The 18,319-nt window shown below is 48.1% G+C and overlaps 7 protein-coding genes across 7 annotated transcripts; 2 read left to right on the forward strand and 5 right to left on the reverse strand.

The window, feature by feature from the left end:
• Positions 1-2,326: 2,326 nt before the first annotated feature.
• On the reverse strand, positions 2,327-2,961 carry HSP10 (GroES family chaperonin; the record flags this gene model as incomplete). Its single annotated transcript, XM_041681035.1, has 4 exons — positions 2,327-2,351; positions 2,412-2,470; positions 2,583-2,807; positions 2,959-2,961. 4 exons carry the CDS (start codon positions 2,959-2,961, stop codon positions 2,327-2,329), a joined length of 312 nt encoding a protein of 103 aa, XP_041548017.1.
• Positions 2,962-3,512: 551 nt separating this feature from the next.
• On the reverse strand, positions 3,513-4,592 carry fip1 (cleavage polyadenylation factor subunit FIP1; the record flags this gene model as incomplete). The annotated part of the gene is made up of 3 exons (XM_041681036.1): positions 3,513-4,278; positions 4,331-4,383; positions 4,437-4,592. The coding sequence occupies 3 exons, from the start codon at positions 4,590-4,592 to the stop codon at positions 3,513-3,515; spliced, it is 975 nt and encodes a 324-aa protein (XP_041548018.1).
• Positions 4,593-4,988: 396 nt separating this feature from the next.
• Positions 4,989-6,214, forward strand: AKAW2_80058S (FAM50/XAP5 family protein; the record flags this gene model as incomplete). Its single annotated transcript, XM_041681037.1, has 3 exons — positions 4,989-5,221; positions 5,281-5,851; positions 5,900-6,214. 3 exons carry the CDS (start codon positions 4,989-4,991, stop codon positions 6,212-6,214), a joined length of 1,119 nt encoding a protein of 372 aa, XP_041548019.1.
• A 2,465-nt stretch (positions 6,215-8,679) lies between these two features.
• AKAW2_80059A (uncharacterized protein) lies at positions 8,680-11,038 on the reverse strand (the record flags this gene model as incomplete). The annotated part of the gene is made up of 2 exons (XM_041681038.1): positions 8,680-10,344; positions 10,403-11,038. 2 exons carry the CDS (start codon positions 11,036-11,038, stop codon positions 8,680-8,682), a joined length of 2,301 nt encoding a protein of 766 aa, XP_041548020.1.
• Positions 11,039-11,351: 313 nt separating this feature from the next.
• AKAW2_80060A (TauD/TfdA dioxygenase family protein) lies at positions 11,352-12,706 on the reverse strand (the record flags this gene model as incomplete). Its single annotated transcript, XM_041681039.1, has 4 exons — positions 11,352-11,531; positions 11,585-12,025; positions 12,080-12,199; positions 12,257-12,706. 4 exons carry the CDS (start codon positions 12,704-12,706, stop codon positions 11,352-11,354), a joined length of 1,191 nt encoding a protein of 396 aa, XP_041548021.1.
• Positions 12,707-14,108: 1,402 nt separating this feature from the next.
• Positions 14,109-15,753, reverse strand: AKAW2_80061A (nucleoporin FG repeat-containing protein; the record flags this gene model as incomplete). The annotated part of the gene is made up of 3 exons (XM_041681040.1): positions 14,109-15,042; positions 15,097-15,528; positions 15,683-15,753. The coding sequence occupies 3 exons, from the start codon at positions 15,751-15,753 to the stop codon at positions 14,109-14,111; spliced, it is 1,437 nt and encodes a 478-aa protein (XP_041548022.1).
• A 685-nt stretch (positions 15,754-16,438) lies between these two features.
• Positions 16,439-17,879, forward strand: AKAW2_80062S (uncharacterized protein; the record flags this gene model as incomplete). Its single annotated transcript, XM_041681041.1, has 4 exons — positions 16,439-16,614; positions 16,664-16,726; positions 16,780-17,648; positions 17,704-17,879. 4 exons carry the CDS (start codon positions 16,439-16,441, stop codon positions 17,877-17,879), a joined length of 1,284 nt encoding a protein of 427 aa, XP_041548023.1.
• Between the last annotated feature and the right edge of the window lie 440 nt (positions 17,880-18,319).

Below are 18,319 nucleotides of genomic sequence, written 5' to 3' on the forward strand. Positions count from 1 at the left end.
CACAACAACACCAATAACAAAGCTACCCTAAAACCAACCAGCACAGCAAATAAGGCACACACGCATACACACAGACAGGACAGCACCACATCCACCTCATGCACACGCAGGTCCCAACCAAGGAACCAAGTCTACAACTTACATATGTTAAGTAAGTTAGTATGTAAGTATGTAAGTATGATAAATACACAATACATAACATACATACATACAAACAAGTAATCCTCCGTAACAAAAGGAAGGGGAAGTCCAAATAAACTACAAAACCGGTGCCACACCTAATCTCTCTCACTTCGGAAAGCCTAAAACCCCAGATCCACAGGGCTGCAAGGGTAAGAAAAGAAAAAAAGAATAAGATAAGATGAGCTTGATTTTTCTCGCGTGGCTAACACTTTAATTGGAAAAGGATTTTCCTTAGCCAGGGGAGGGGGGGGGGATGGTTGTGTAGTGTGGCTTCCGTACGTCCGAGACGGGACGCGGATGGATGGAACGGATACCTATTTAGTAGTACTTACTTAGTATGATGGATGAGTAGGTGGTGGTGGTGAGTGGTGGACGGATAAGCTTACAGCCTATGAGATGGCATCGATTAGAACGGGACGGGCCTTGCCTTTGCGTAGATGGGGAATTCATTACTTAGGTTACTTCCTTTTGGGGCTTTGAGGGCCTTGAGGGGCCGAGGATGGGTTTTAATTATTAATTTGTATGGAGCTGGTTGTTGGGTTGATTAGATTGGATCTTATCAGTTTCAATTCTTTTCTTTTGTGTTCTGTTACTACGTAGGTTTCTGTGTGCGGTTTTGAGTGGTTGTTTACTACTTACTCTGTTACCGAGGTAGTAGATATGATGTGATGGTGATCCTATGAGATATTCAACCCTTGTTCGTGATGTAGGATCCGGGGGATGTTGTTTAGAGGCGTGCTATGCTTTAGTGTATTGCTGAAAGAACAAGTTGCTGCATGATTTTCATGACTGTTGGAAGTGCAGCGTGTTGCTTCGCGTCTCCTAGTAAGTATTATATAGTCGCGGTTGGTTAGTCGGGGTGTAAGTACGCGGGTAGTATATAAATTCGCACTCTGCTTGTCATTTTATATAGTCTTATATACTATCGGCACATCACCACGCCAGGGTATTGAACCCCACGAGGTGAGAGACTCTCTGGAAACTGTACGATGAGTACTAGGCAATTCTTCAAGTGATAGAAGAGATATATTGAGCAACTACTACCTTAAATAACCCATGAACAGAATCCGTACGAGTTATGCAGACTACTACACTACATGAGTCTTAACCAAGTCATTTATACAATCTTCGAATGTTGATTTCTATAGCGCTTGCGCTGAGTGACATAGTACCAATTTATCCTAATCAGACCCAGGAGAGTATTTAACCCCTCGACAACCCATCAAGCTTGAGCGAGCAATTCTTCAATCTTTGCTGACTGATCTCCACCACCCCCGGGTTTGATCGGCGTTGAATATGTTTCACTACCCGATCGTTATCTTATTAGAAAGATGCAGGGTTCTGTGTCTGACACATTCTTCTACCTACATTGGGGTGATATCGTTGATGACGGTGTTGATAAAGTTGATGACGATGGTTATTCTGTCTGGTTTTACGACATCTGATTCACCCATATGTCATTACCCTTGCTGACAATTGCCGATTTGATATGTTTCAGATGCTGAATGATAGTATATTCTCAGGGTTACCTACGCGTCGCTTTTTCATGGGGGTCAAGACAACGGGTCGATGCAGTCTGATACGCCTATTCAGCTGGCTACGAGTTTGGAATACCGCATGTTTTGAGATAAAGATAGAATGAACATTTAGTTTACGAAGAAATAAAGGTGGTCGAACGGCTGCCCTTTGACTTGACGATACTGTGGAGTCTATTCTTGCCACATTATCGGTCTTGTTGGACGGAACGGTAACGTGCAGATGATTCTACCCCAGAAGTTTGTCGTACTCAATATGAGAAAAATAGCAGAGAGGAGATTATCATATCTGATTACTTGCCCTCATCGCGCCAGACAATGTAGGACAGGATGATTGCTATATTTAAAAGTACATCGTGTGGTATGTAAACAGTCATTTCACGCTTTCGATAATAAATGCCAGACAAGACGTTAGCCCAAGATGATTAGGAGGGACTTGTCGTCCCTCCTGATACCTCTTCGGTGGTTCTTTTTTTGATTATGAGTTTTTTTCCCGGAGTTGGAAGGTTGAAGCTCATGATTTTGCGTAGGAGGTATAGTACAAGTGATTCGGCCTTAACCCGTGAACAGAAAGACAACGGAGCTGAATATCATTTCACTCGTCCAATTTACTCTTGGATCTTGGCAAGGATCCTGGTAGCATTCGTCAGTATACAATGTTTATTCAGAGCATAGTGGCAAGGGTGTGCATACTCATGGTCGCGGAAAAGAGTGTACTCGTCCTCACCGACCTTGACGGCGCTGCCACCGAACTATATCGGAAACTCGTTAGTATATTTGTTCATCAATAGCACATCAATCTGCGCGATGGACCAATGCTTCGCTTCTCGCATCGGATGGCCACGGATCGGACGGTCGACATACCTGAGGGATCAGGACACGGTCACCGGGAGCAACGCTCATGGGGAGGCGCTGGCCGTTCTTGTCGAAGACACCGGGGCCAACAGCGAGGACCTTGGCCTCGTTCTGCTCCTTGACGCTGCTCTCGGGGAGGAAGATACCGGAGGCGGTCTTGGCCTCGGGCTTGACACGCTGGACCAGGACGCGGTCGAGGAGGGGAGCAAGGCTCTTGACGTTGCGGAGGAAAGACTAATCAAACAATCAATGCATTAGTAATGGCCAGAGATAGGTTGATTGGCGATTAGGGATGGCAATCCCGTCGGAAGGGGATGGACGTTGATGGGTGAAAAAAAGTTCATTCGGAGCTCTACAGCATCCGGTATCAATTGCAATAACATACCATTGTGATAAGAGTGTGTATAGAAGTGCCGGGCACGAGGAACAGCGTATATTCAAGCAGGAGCGAGAGGAGATGGAAGCAAGTTGGGGACGTGGAGAGCAAAAGAAGAAGAGGAAGCGGCCGGGGAAAGAAGATCTGATCTGGACTCGCGAGAAATTTCCAGAATGCCAAGACCGACAGCTTCCATCCTCTCTGCCGAGGGTATCACCACTTCTTCGCTCTTCTTCCCTTTCATTCTGAGCACAGCGTTCTCTTTTCCAATGTGCTTAACTCGCTGGACTATTACAGATAAATGCTGATTTTTTCTTTACGAGATTGAGAGTACTCGGTCCTGGTGCCTGATGATGAGCAACAATGACACTGCACTCGATTAGTAGCTCCCTTTTCCCGAGCAACCCGACCCCAGATCCGCACAGGAAGCTTAGCCTTCGGGAGTAATTCATTTTATGATCAAGTTCACTACTTTTCTAGGACTCTGCTCGAATCGCCAATGCTGAGCTTTCGACAAGGTATTCGTTATTCTAACAAGGCCGCAGCTTCAGATATACCTAGCTTTACCATCTTCTCCCGCGACCCCGACCAAAGCCGCCTCCGTATCCCATCTGAGGCTGGCCACCACCTTGCCCACCAAATCCGGGTTGACCTTGTTGTCCGCCGCCTGCGCCGGGTTGCCCACCCATCATGGCCTGCGCATGCTGCATAAATGCCATAGGATCCATGGATGAGGGGTCCAGACCTTGCGACATCATGCTCGTCAGCATGCCTTGCATCATCTCTTGTGACATATCCGGCATTCCAGGCATGCCGGGCATAGGAGGTGGTGCGCTTCCTGGAGGCCCTCCAGGTCCCGGAGGACCACCGGGCATCGGCGGGAGCCCCATGCTTAAGAAGGCCTGCATATCATCCAATTGTTTCTTCTGATCACCAATTTCCTTGCGTAGCTCCTGTTGCTTCAACACATAGCTGGCCCACGTGAACTCGTCAAACCCGTAATTGAAATAATCTGTAATGTCGGAGCCTGGCCGCCTCCAAGGCTTGTCGTCTTCTGGGAAGTCGGTGTCCATGTCTGTTAACATGATCGGTTTACCGGTCGCCGGATGGACAGGGTTCGCGTGGACATCGATGTTCGACGCATGGACTGGAGGGTAGGCGGAACCGGGTTTCTGAGGGACCGCAGGCCTTGCAGCAGCAGGCACAGGGGTAACGGATTCAAGCTTAGGGGTAACAGTGGGCGTTATTGATTTCGATATCGTAGAAACATCTGCAGAAGAGGAAGGTCTTTGAGACTCCGCGCGGAGGCTGGCGTGACGAGGATGTGGGCTGTTCAATGGTTAACAAGGTGCAGTGTGTTGAACAGAGGTAGTGGACTTACACTTCTGGAGGGGGCGCATCTGCAGGTGCTTCGGTGATGATATTGAAGTCATCCTAGGTGAGAGTAAGAGACAGTAATAGGATAATTTAGCTGTCCATGCGCATACCTCATCTTCTTCTACCTCTATCTCCTCCTCTTCCGCATCATTGGAGTCCTGCGGTCCTGAATCTGCGGGGGGATGCTGGGATCCATTTTGATGCTGAGTTACAGGCACCGCATCGGCGGGATCGTAGAAATCATCGTCTTCGTCTTCCATCATCATGTTTGGAATCTGCGACCGAGTAAATGTAGAGAGGTAGGAGATGTGACGGGATGCGTTTCTGTCGGCGGCGATCCTGCGGAGATTCGCAAGTCGTCGGCTTTGATTTGTTTGTTCTTGTGCTGCTGGTTGGCTGGGATACTGAAGTCGCGAATCTCAAATTTATCAGCTTCTTAACTCGCAGAGCCCCTTCTGCTAAAAGAATTAGAGCAAGATTGTAGCACAAAAAACAACAGTTGACGACAGAACTACTTTTCTCAAGGCGCAGGCAAGTTGTGGTTGTTCCCGATCCGGCAATCTTGCACATCACGTGCCAGTACGTCAGTCGCATTCATGTGAGATTTATCGCCCATCTCGACGTCTGTTCCTCGATACTCTCACCACATATTCGTTATTAAAATGTCACAATCCGAACAGCCGAGCCATAGCTCGACTCCACGCTCGTTTACCAGCCAGACTGCGTCAGCAGAAGATCTGCTCAAGTCGCAGACAGTTGGTCTCGTCCATCTTTCCGACTTTCGCAAACGTCGCGCCGAGGTTTTAGAGCAAAAAGAACGCGAAGCTCATGACAAATCCCTAGGGAGATTCACCTCCAGAAGTGCAACTCCATCTACCGGTGAAGTGACTGACGGGTGAGTCAAATCGCATTTTCAGAAATATCCCGGCTTGTAACTGATCGCAAAGCGTATAGTAACTCGACGCCACGAAGCGAGGGCCCGCCAAAGAAGAAGAAAAAGAAGCCTATCGCCAAGAGCAAGCTTTCATTCGGCGATGACGATGAGGAGGAAGAGAACGATAGCACCGCCGATGCAGTCGCAACGCCGCGGGACTCGAGTGTCCCGCGTTCTGCTTCCAGAACTCCTGTTGACGATAGCTCTGCGCCGTCATCACGCCGCATAACACCAAACCCAAATGCCCCGCCTCCTCCCAAAGCAATGACGAAAGCCGCCTTGAAGGCAGAGGCAGAGGCACGGGATGCGCTCCGCAAGGAGTTCCTTGCCATGCAGGAAGCTGTGAAGAATACCGAGATATTGATCCCCTTTATATTCTTCGATGGGACCAACATCCCAGCGGGAACTGTCAGGGTCAAGAAAGGTGACCCTGTTTGGTTGTTCTTGGACCGATGCCGAAAGGTTGGAGCAGAATTGGGTGTTGGTGGTAACAGCGGAGCATCCAAGGCTCGCAAAGATAATCGTCGCGAATGGGCTCGAGTTAGTGTTGATGACCTAATGTTGGTCAAAGGAGAAATCATCGTTCCACATGTATGTATCCCAACTATTTCATATGGTGGCATACGCTGACTGGCACAGCATTACGAACTCTATTATTTCATCGCCAACAGTGTACCCGACTTCACCAAAGCGGGTGGTCTGTTGTTCGATTATTCCAACAAACCACCCCCGGCACCTTCGACAGATGATCCTTTATCGCGCCCGGAAAGCAGCCAACTAGAGGGAGCTGATAAAGATCCATCTTTAACCAAGGTGGTTGATAGACGGTGGTATGAGCGGAACAAACACATCTTTCCGGCCAGTCTTTGGCGAGTATATGAACCAGGGCCTGAGTTTGAGGAGAAGATGCGGACGACAAGGCGTGATGCTTCTGGAAATACTTTCTTTTTCTGATGCACATTTGGCTTGAAGGTTATGGCGTGGCTGATATAAATAAGAGCGTTGAGACCATAGATGATGTATATTCCTGAGATACCCAATAAAACCATAACTTGCTCGTATATCACAGTAGCTTACTCGTACTGTCTGCCTGATCTAGTAATCTGTGTCGAAGCGACTGGGGTGATACCGCGGCAATTTCCATATTGAGCCTTGGTTCTATGTGTAATGCATCTTAGCTCAACATCCATCCACCCTTGGAGCATCTATCTGACCAACTCTGCTGGTTTTCTTCACCGAAGGTAATTGATATCGAAAATGGATTTCTACCTTCGCTGCAACTCTCTGAAGTGTAGAGAGCAACTGAAGGAGAGGGCAGTCGTCACCACCTGTTCGTAAGTACCTTCATTTGCTGCATCTCGACTTTCCCTTCTACGACGGTCAAACTCAAGAAAAACCGCTGAGCAACCGAGACACATCTTCTGTCTCCACTGCGCAGGAAGCCTTGGTCTATCGCATCCCACAGCCAATGAGCGAATCTGTCCAGCCTGTCAGACTGTCCTCGTGAACCCTGACGACGCGGTAGCAACGGCCCTCAACCCAACGGAAGACTACAAGACCAGTGTTCTAAGCGGACTTGACCCGAATACAATCATGGAGTGCGCGGGACGGGCGTTGCTCTTTTGGACGTACCAGACTACACAGGAAATGTGCGTTGATTGATATCGTGATTGATCTAGATGCCCACTAACAAGCTACAGCTTCTACCAGGAGTACCTTGCAAAGACACTGACAGAGAAGTACACCAATCTGAACACGCAAATGGACAAGGTTATACACAATGCGAACTCGGAGATATCGGCCCTACAAGCGAGAATATCAGGTCAGCCTGTCTCCAACACGGGGATACTCAATGAAACCATCTGACAACTAAGCAGATATGCAGACAGCACAGGACCAACTCCGTAAGAAGAACCAGGAACTAGTCGACATGTATCGAGAGAAATGCAAGAAATTCACACAAATGACAAACTTATACAATATACTCAAATCCCGAGCGATGCGATCCCAAATGCAGACCGCTGCAACAGATACTGTGTCCCAAGCGCTGGATTCGCTAACAGCCTCTCGAAACAATGTATCCGAGCTTGTACCCAGACACATGGAGGCACCAAGACCCCCACAAACCCCATTGTCGAGGCAATCAAACGTATATCCCGTCAACCGGGAAGGCGTGGAACAACTGCATCGTCATCAGAGGAGCGGAACTGGAAGTTCAAAAGGTCGCAGAGAAAAGACTGATGTTGCTGCAATGCCACCACCTAGTCGTCCTATAGACACTCGGAGCAAACGTATGCATCTGGACTACAAGCTTACAATGAAACTACTGACACTGTCTAGATAATCAGCCTGCCGCAACACCGCAACATCGGACACGTCTCGTGGGTCCTTCACGTCCTTCAACGGGAAGAACACAGCTTCCTCACGACAGTATAATGCTGGAGCGTTTCCAAGCTGAGGCTGGCCCAGCTGATGCTCTGCTAGACACACGAGGTTCATTGAGAAGAACTGACGCCGGCATGCAGATTTCTCCCCAGAGACACAGTCCCACAGAACGTCCTAGACTGGGCTCTTTCTTTGACAGTACGATCATATAGCCATACTAAATAGTCTTACACATTACCAGAAGAAGGAGAATGTGGGGTTATTGCGATACTCAAGAACATGTCAAACCGGCCGGTTGTGGCTACTAATATACCAATAGTACCATATTCGCCGCAGATAGAATATATATTAGCTTTGAGCTGAGGCAGACATTGGCGATCCCAAAATGGTCATAATGGCACTCCACCAATACAAGAGTGCTTTTACGAGCACAATGTTGTATGTTTGAGGACTGCTGTACTTAAATCTGCCCATCAATAGTAATCCGATATAATTTCTCTATTTGGTCCAATTGAAGCCAGTGCAGTACCACATACATCGCCGGTTATTACGTACTCCCAGGATAATAGTAACGCAAACAGCTACCAAAGTACTACTTGCCAGCCACTAGTTTTGTTAGAATGCTCTTAATTTGCACAATTCAACCACTCCTATCTCATCGGATTTGATTAATTGACAGCCATACCAAAGAGATGTGATGAAGTGCGTGGTGTGAATAGTAACACTGGTTGACTAGATGTAATAGGTACAATTGAATACGAACTAGGTAACAGTAATTATCTACTTTTAGATGCTGGAGACATTCTTTTTTTTTTATTTTATTTTTTTTACTTTTCTTCTTTTCTTTGTTTTGGTAAAGTAGATAATGTTCATAGGACAATCAAAAGACGGGCACTCCTAGCTACAGCTCAGATTGAATTGTGCCCTGGCTACTATTCTAAGAAAGGAAGAGAGAAAAGGGAAAGATTAAGCGAGAAAGAAAAAGATAATAATAAGATAATAGACAAAGAAAACAAAATACACCTCGGAAGGAATCAGTCCTGTGAATCCACAGATTTACTAGCAAGAGCAAGGATCCAGCCTGCAATGGTATCCGGGGAAGAAGGTAGCACAACAGTGTAGATATTCAGGTTCAACATAGAGCTACAAAAAGCAGTAAAGGCGATCAGAGATGAAAGCATGATCTTATCGATGGTGAACTCATTATTTGGAAAGTTTGATGTCGTGCCACTGCAATGAGAAATAAGAACATATATATTGTCGTACTTTCTCGCAAGACGGAATACGCGTTCTCGTAGAGGAGAGTTGACGCTGGGATTGTCTCCAGCCATTGTTGATTTATGACCTGGGAGGAATAGCTGTGTTGTTGCTTGGGAAGTTGTCAAGACTATACCAGTGCTGGGCGCAATTATCATATCAGCTTCGTCGTCGTAGTTTGATGGAACGGTGTTTCTAGATTGAATATGACTTCCAGATGCCAATCTCCAGCTATTCGCACTAGACTCCCTGTAGACGATAGATGTGGCAGGATCCATACTTTCAATGCACTGGACTATGCGTAAGTGGCTTTTGAGAAGTGATGTTGACATGGAGAGTATTATGGGTTCGTGTTTTTGAGGCAGACCATATGGGATGGCTGACTGATTGAAGGAGATAGTCTCAGATTGTCTGCGAGCTGGGGTGTCAGTTGAGTGGTTATCAGATGTTTTCGCACGCTGCAATGAATCGTGCTCCTTTCCAGGCGTTTCTGTGGGCATATCCTTAAGGAAAAAATGGCTCTGGGTGGCTACTTCTTGTATGGAAGCCTGCCCTCTAGTCTCCATGAACCGTGATAGGGAGCCAAGGCTCGTAGTCAGGTGTTGTCTTGAAGGTGCTTTTCCCTTCATAATGGGCGGCATGGCTTCGTGATTCGCACTGTCAGTCTTGTTATCATCCTTCTGAGTGTTATCCAACTTTCGTTTCCGCACCAGTAATGGATTGCCTGGGCTAATATTGTCATAAAGCTGGGGTAGAGCTTCAGGGAGGCAGGAGGCCACTGAGTGATCATCTTCTATTGTTGGAGTGATTAAGTATAATTCTGGTACTGGAGTCCCAATTATTGACTCTGCTGAGCAGTCTGGAAACTCCTGTACGTATGCTTCTTGACGAGACGAGCTACATGCGGATGGAATTGGAGAGTAGCTTCTTCGAGAGGGAAGATCCTTCACGATGGTGTTGTCATTAGGGAAACAGTCAGATGTTGCAATGTTATCCGTAATCTCAGTGTAGGTCACTCGCGAAGTAATGCTGCTCGGGCTCCTGGGTATTGTCACAGCCATGATGACTTGCTCAAAATCGGATGTGAACCCTTTTTCATTGGTCATGTCCATATCCGCAGGGGACATTCCATCAGGTGGACCTCGCTCGTTGGGGGACGACGGAATTAGAGATGGATCATGCGACAGTTGCCTGTCTATTCCTTCGAAGACCTGGTTATCGAATTCACTTTCTAGCATTGAAATCGTACTCCCTGGGACATTCTCGGTTCTAGAGCAGCCTTCATAGTACACGGTATCGACGCCGGTCGGTACCTCAGCTGAATCATGGCGAACGGGACTCAATAGGAAGTGGTCGCTTGAGCTCAGTGGCGGGCTATCGCAAGAAAAGCAGTCGTCATCTAGAGGCAAAAGGGGCGGGGACTGAAGATGGAACCGACCTTCCTGTCGTCAACTTCAGCGAGAAGAATGAGAGAAGCGCGAGATGACCCCAAAAACATACCCCAACCACGTCTTCAAGGGGACACAGCAAGTAGTCATCCAAGTCCAGAGGACGATTCCCAGCCTGCCGTGCACCTTGAATAAGAAGCAATGCGTCCTTAGAACAATCCAGCTTCTCATTGCCAACTCTTTTCTTAATTATATCTGCCTCATGTATCAAAGGGCTCAAGAAATTGCTATCGTAGTCGCTAGCAAGCCCCTCATGTGAACCGAGGAGATTCTCTTCTCGAGAGTATCGAAGCGGCTCAGCTGGAAGTACCAAATTTGTATCCTTGTCAGAGCTGAAGAGAGGAGGTTCTAGCTTCAGATCATCAAATCGATCCCACAACGGAAGGACTTCATCCCAGCAGTCGTCGATATTGTCTCGCTTAATGTCGCGAAGCACTGACGATAGGAACTGAACGCTTTCTTTTCTAATATCGAGCTTTTCAGGATGTAGGTTCTGCTCGATAACCTGCTGGCTGGATGCGATAGTCTGCTCAATAACAGAGAAAGTGTCACCAAGCGGATGGAGAAAATCGGGAGGAATATCGCAAACACCGTCGATATGCTGAAGAGGGTCAATATCTGTGTGCTCAGTAGCTATGCCATGAAAGCGAGCATATTGAAGTAAAGACACTTCGTTTGGGCTTGCCATTGATATGGATACACTGGTCGTATTGTTCGCAACAAACTTGTGAAGGCCTTGCTAGAAGTAATTTGGTACTATGGATGTGACAAAGAGAAGCACGTGGCTTATGTAGACGCTTATAGATTAAATCAAGGTGGGAAGACTTGACTAGTATTAGCCCGAAATTATGTACGCCTAATTTCTAAAACTCCGTAATGTATCGCTAGTTATCTAATTATCAGCCCGAAAGTACTGAGAGCCAGCTCTCATATTCCCGCACAACCTTTGAATCACGCTAAGCATCCAGAATATTCAAATAATTTGCCAGAGGTTTGGTAAATCAGTCATTGTAATTAGACTGGCGAGAACCATCCTTGTTAACAGGTGGCAGGTTGTAAAGAGCGATGAATTCCTCTTCTTGCGATTTTCCTGCCGGATCCAAGACGGGACGCTCTGCGTGGCAGCAGACGCGCACAGCATGGCGACGGTGAGGAGCGAATCCATAAGAAGCAGAGTGGTTCTATCAACAATTAGGCGAAAGCTTAAGTGTACTGCGAAGAATATGATACTCACAGTGGTTCTATTGTCCCAAATCGCGACATCATTCTTGTTCCACTGGAATCGCGCGTGCATCTCTTGAGTTGTCGCAATAACTTCTGTGAGGTATCTGATGATAGCATCGCTTTCGGTCTTGGGAATTCCCACAATCTTTGTGACGAAGCCGGGATTGAAAAACAGACTGTTCCAGCCAGTAACAGGGTTCGTCCGGATGAGAGGATGTTCTGTGGTAACCGGATCTCTACGGACAGGTCGACCAAGAGCATGCGAGTCCGAGGCCTGCATATCCGCCGAGTGTAGAGCAGTCAGGCCCTTGAGGTATGTTTGCATATGAGGTGATAGCGCATCATATGCAGCGTATTGAGATGTCCAGAGCGTATCACCACCACCTCCCCGTGGCGGGCCGGTCAAGACCTTGAGCGAAGTGTATGAGGGAGGCTGGACTTCATATGTAACCTAATATATCTCATCAGTCCCACATTCCGTATCACAAGCAAGGGTAGCCCATACATCTGAGTGCCAAAGGAAGCTGGGTGTGAACATTGCTCGCTGGTCAGTGGAGTTGTCTCCAGTATAGACGACGTGAACGTCCTCCAACCCCTCTCTTCTCGGGACAGACGTGGTCGCGTGCTGGAAGGCAATGGCATTAGCAAGAATGCACATCGTAAATAGATAGACCCTTCATACCTTGTGCAGCTTCCCGAAGTGTCTACCCAGGTCACGCTGGGCATCGATATCCAAGTCATCCTGTCCTCGGAAGAAAACCACACCACGAACAGCTACCAAACGAGCCAAGTCATCCTTCTGCGCGTCATTCAGCTTCGCCAGATTCACTCCATGAACTTCAGTTCCGATCTTGGGGGTGTAGTCGAAGACGTCTGTTGCGTCTTGGAGTAGATGCCGGAACTTGGCGTCTCCGTAGATGCCTCTATCCTCATACGGCGTTTCCTCTAACGGAGGCCAATGAAGATCAGGAAAAGTAGGGAGAAGGTCTTGGTACTGGTAGTTGTCATGCTTTTCCACGACAGTTCGGCCTGGCTGGTAACCAAACTTGTTGTCATCTGTGACTTCCTTCTTGATTACGGGAAGGCGGCCGACTGGGTGGGTTACCACGGGGTCCACGAGTGATGGCGCCATGGTTTATGGGGCAGAGATGACCGTGATGTATAAATATGCTGGTGGAAACGATACTAACAAGAAGTGTTTGTATGGGGACTTGGTTGATACAGAGGCAGGTGTTCGATGCAAGATGAGATTTTGGGTTTATATAGAAATAAATGCACACATGGAGGACGAAGAGGCCACATCCTCCACTCCATTATCAAGGGGAGAGATAACCGGACACAATCAGGCATTGCCCCAAATTCGGGACAGGCGGGAATTGCACCATCGCTGGAGAATATCACCCAAGCGGCTGATCAAGCAACTATGTATCCATGGGACACAGAACGGCGTTTCGGAGGAGCCTCCCCCCCAAACAATAGCGGGTCCGAGGATGGTGTCAGCGAAGATCGCGTCATTCGAAGGCAACAGTTGTGGAGACATTCTGTGACGCTTCGCGTCGGGTCAGATCTCCCGCTTATCTGGGAAGACCCGGAGGCGTCACACCGCTTCCTTGAGCTAAGTTGATCTGTCGCGAATCACATACGTATGTTGGGTTCTAGAATGCCACTAGAGGGAACCGGATCAATATACCGTATTTGGGGGTGCGAGAGTGAGTATGGGGAAACACCCCACAGGAACATCATGTTGAGATAGTAGGATGGAGTATGCCAGGCTGTCTTATGAACCACATTTTAAGGGTGGCCATAACGAATACTTCATAAGCTTAGAAGATCTCAGTAGCAGCAGCAGCAGCAGAAGAAGACCTTCTCAGCGGGAATAAACGGACTCCCCTGCCTCAAAGGTCACCTCCTCGGGGGGGGAAGGTCAAGCTGGAAATCGGGGGAGGATGGGGTGTGACGTTAGCCGAAGGATTAGGTGCGATCACGCCAGTCTGCCGTCCTCTTGCGTCTTGCGCCGAACAGGCAGCTTGGCATTCTTCACCCTCACCGCCTTCTCCAATACCGACCCCTGGCGAGCCGCATCAATAATCTGTCATGGTAACTACCAAGTAGTTAGTTACGAAGTGTTGAGACTGAGTCACTGTGATGCTTGTTGACGCACTCCGTACAAATAACTCATTTTTCGGATCTTACATCAAGCATGCCATGCTTCTGTAATACTATTTAATATGACTCATTGGAGCCTTAAGTATGCGATTTGAAGCTAGCTTTCTATGGAGCCTATAATAGTATCCTCAATGGTCATGACCCAGGTGCCTTATATCCAGTTTAGCGACGCCTTTCTGCGCGGTCATAGGCAGGGTAGTCGAGGGGTCATTGTCACTAGCGGATAGCCGGATCAAATAACCTGGCAAGGAGCCGAAGTTGTAAAGTTTCGCATCATGTAGCGAGATTAGGTATGCTTCATCAAAGCTAAATCCATCCGTAATCTACATTGAAGACTATGTGATATCCATGCACAGACTTCCAGACATTCATGAAACAGAGGGCGGGCCCAGAACCACCTCTTGCACTTGTTCAGTAACTCCACCGAGACGGCTGGCCACGCCTAATATGCCAGCCTCAACATCGCCTAGAACGGTGGCAAGCTCGCTGACGATGGACTTCGGGGCTCCAGCGGCTGCTCCATCTCGACTACGTGATGTCACAAAGTCATGGATCTGTCGTTCCAAAGTCGCCTCAACTCCGTGAAGGTGGTCTTCAATCTCTTTCAAGTTCCGTGTGTAGCGTTCCAAGACCTCTCCCATCTCGTCCGAGCGCTGAGAGAAGTAGTCAACCAAGTTGACGGGTACTCCGTTCACGGATGTGGCAGTGGACGGGTCGCTTTCAACATCGTCCGGGAGAGCTAGAGTGTTCTTGCGCGTAGATCTCAAGGCTTGTCCATCCGACATCTTCTGATCCTGAGACCACCATCCAGCCCCACCGGTAGATTGATACTGCAGTGGCAACTTCAAGGTATCAATCGCTCGGAATGCAACTTGAGCCTCAGCTGCGTCGCGAGACACAAGATTGCGAAGCTGATCAATGTCACCTGCGTCATTCTCGAGTGCGTGCTGCATCGTCTCTAGTTTTCCTTGGACAAATTCAACATCATGTGGAATCGTCTCTCCCTGGCCCGCAATAGTAGGTATCATGTTCGCAACCTCGTTGCATATCTTGATCTGGTTGAGGACGAAGTTATCAAACTTTTCCAACTCCGATTTGATCTCATCTGCGCAGCTCTCGTATTTCGTTGTCGGAAGAATGTTGCTGATATCGACCTTGACCCCAGGGATGACCGTTGTCCCGGCCGCGGCCGCGGGTTGTGTCGTTGGTTGTGTTGTGGTATTCTGATTTCCAAACAAAGACAGAGTAGGCTTCTGTGATTGCTGCTGCTGCTGCTGCGCGCTGGTTTGGTTGGCGCCGCCACTGTGATAGTTGGCATGAGCCACGATTGATGTTGTGAGCAGGAAATTTACTTACAATAGGCCCCCTCCGGTAGTCGTAGAGCCCCCAAGTCCACCAAAAAGTGGCTTTGATTGCGTCTGATTTGCGGTGTTACCGCCCAGATTGCCGAATAGGCCCCCACCAGTGTTCCCGCTTTGTGTGTTGTTGGTCGTGGTGGTGGCTCCTGAGAAAAGACCACCTGTCTGTGGTTGCGAAGTTGTAGCAGTAGAATTTCCAAACAGACCCCCGCCAGTTGAAGTAGTATTCGACTGCTGGCCGCCTAACCCCGGAAACAGACTCGAACCGGCAGGCTGAGATTGCTGTGTAGCGCCTCCTGCGTTTCCAAATAGGCCACCGGCTGGCTTTGACTGTGTGGCAGTATTTCCAAGATTACCGAATAACCCACCGGAGGTAGTAGTAGTCGCCGGTGTTGTTGTAGTGCTGGTCTGCGTATTGGTTCCAGAGCCACTGATAAGACAATATTGTTAGTTTTTTGAGGCTTCAATGAAGGCCAGAAATTCAAAGGGATGCGACGAAGCAATTGCGGTATGAGCACCTCATACAGGCGTGGACCAAGGTGACACCATGATGCCAATAACAGATACAACAGGAAAAGCCTTACAATAGAGAATTGGCAGAACCAGTGTTGATGGACAGGCCGGTTGATGTACCGGCAGGCTTTGTACCGAACATGATGGACGGTTTAGACGGGAGATAAAAACGAGCGCTCGGATGTCGAGTGAGTTTTGATAGTGCTAACGCGACAAGAACCTTTGTTGCGCCCGTCAAGAGGGTCTTGTGCCAGCACAATGTCCACAGGAGCTGGATCGAGTTGCGACGTCGGAAAACAACAATCAAGACGATCCTCCCCGGCTAGTGTTGGATGGGGAAAGATTTGCCGGTCCGAGATTATTCAGCGTTATCGATAAGGACCAACTAACTAAACGCAGTATAACCACCACCAATCATTCAAGAAAGCATTTCAGATCGATTATCAGTTACGGCTTTTCAGACTTAGCTCATTGATGAAGAAAGCTAAGAGAATATTTATCAGCACCACAGTCGCATCATTCTACACTTCATTGCAGGTTGCTATTACCCTTGATTCCCATTTGCTGGCACTGTAGAAGCTAATTCACATATGTAGACGTGATTACTTGGTTTTCTTCAATTGTCGCCTCATTGGCTCTATTTCACAATACCAAATTGACTGTGCCTCAAGCTACAATATACTTGAATCCAAGGCATTTGGCATTGAGAACAAAGGGCAGCGAATGTCAGTCCTTTGCTTCACCCACTGCTTCACAACGCCTCCAGCCATTCCAGTTTTTGTTTATTGTTCCAACTTGCTACTATATAAGAAGCCTCAGCCCCAAGAATGGTCGAAGAACAAGAGCCCATATGTGTCGCATCTACCCTTTCTAGTGGCGGCGAGCATAGTTCAGGGTTTGGCAGCCGTTCTCTGGAATCTCAAGGCTCCAGTTCCTTACAGCCAAAGGAGGACCCCGGTCTCAGCCAAAACCCTAATACACAATATTTCAAGGGCGCAGAATGGTAAGTCTCTAAATATCACTATCAGGGCTTGGCTGATCTTGGAATTCAGGTCGGCGGATGGAACCACTTTATTGACGGATTCCTCCGATCATCATATCAGAACTTGGATCTTGTCAGTAAATCCCACTCAGCTATTGTTAACATAGCCTGACCAAACCTCTACAGACCACCCGATCTGCTAGAGAAAACGACCTACCCCAGCGGCATATCGCCATACTCAGTCTTGCCGTCAGCAGAACCGACCTATGCGACTGCCATGTACCCTTTCTTCTCTCTTCAAGACCCGTCGACTACATTATTTCTCTCATCTGTTCGAGACCATCCAATCAGGTTGACATCTGCTCTTGCTCCAACCTCAGTGGCGACTTATTCTTTGGTAAACCCAATGACAGAAGCCTTTATAACGCCCCATTCAATCATTTATCCATCTGCGTTGGGAGGGGGCCAATTTCTCACTGGCTCTGACAGCCTAATTTGCCTCTTCGATGTCTCTCGACCCGGCAACGATGGCCCTGTTACTTCCATGCCCACAATACCAAGCAAACGAAAACAGCTGGTGGGTGGGGGCGTGGGAATGAAAGGAATCATCTCTGCCATGGCCTTGGATCCCACCGGGGCTGGTATTTTAGCGGCTGGAACCTTTACCAGACATGTTGGGCTTTATGGCGCAAATGGAACAGGGGAGTCCTTGGGGACATTCAGTATATCAAAAACAGAAGCGCACCGTCATATTGGCGGCCGTGGAATCACGCAACTGCTGTGGAGCCCCTGCGGAAGGTACCTCTACGTTGCTGAACGGAAAAGTGATGGTGTCTTGGTATATGATATCCGAGTCACAGGACAATTGCTTGGATGGCTGCAAGGTCGCAAGGCTTTTACAAATCAACGACTGAAAATCGATATGGTTCCCAGTGGAGATAACGGCTCTCATGAGATCTGGGCTGGCGGTACCGATGGATGCATGAGGGTGTGGCAGAACCCTACACATCTTAGTGGTGCTCAGGATCCCAAGTGGGAATGGAAGGTTCATAACGGTAAGTATGCTTCCCCATGAAAGACAAGGATACCAAAGCTAATATAGAATTATAGATACTGTGAGTAGTACTGTACTGCATCCAATGGGCAATATAGTAGCTACAACCTCAGGTCAACGGCACTTCGAGAAAGACATCGACAATACCAGCCCACCACCAGTACCTAATATTGACAACAGCTTGAAGGTGTGGTATATGCCATTCCTAAACGCGAACAGCAATGACGACTGAAAAGGGCTTGTCGGAGGTCATGCAGTGGTTCATGTTGTCTCTGCGCACCCCGAAGGTTTGAATTTCTCCAGATGACTGACGCATCCCTTATCCGTCAACTCTGCAAAGCCCTGTGCTGGGGACCATGAACATTAAGAACGCGATATATGGGCGCTTGAAGCGATCAGGGGCTAGTGTCTCTAGGCCGGGTTCCTGCAGCAGCAGCATCAGCAGCGAATAATAGGCCATGCCGCTATTAAATGCTTGCATCTGTGCCGGCCGAGGACATACTCGAAAGGTCACTCTGGAAAAGAATAGGTGACCAAGGGACTTTGGGTTACTGGTACCAGAGACTAAGACAGCCCAGAGATCTTCTCTGAAATTTGCATTTTCCAACAGGATGTTAGAAAGTCACAAATTCACGCTGTTTCATCTCCACTTTGTGAATGCGTGAATTCAGG

Source organism: Aspergillus luchuensis, chromosome 8 (genome assembly GCF_016861625.1).
Source record: "Aspergillus luchuensis IFO 4308 DNA, chromosome 8, nearly complete sequence".
Lineage (NCBI taxonomy): Eukaryota > Fungi > Ascomycota > Eurotiomycetes > Eurotiales > Aspergillaceae > Aspergillus > Aspergillus luchuensis.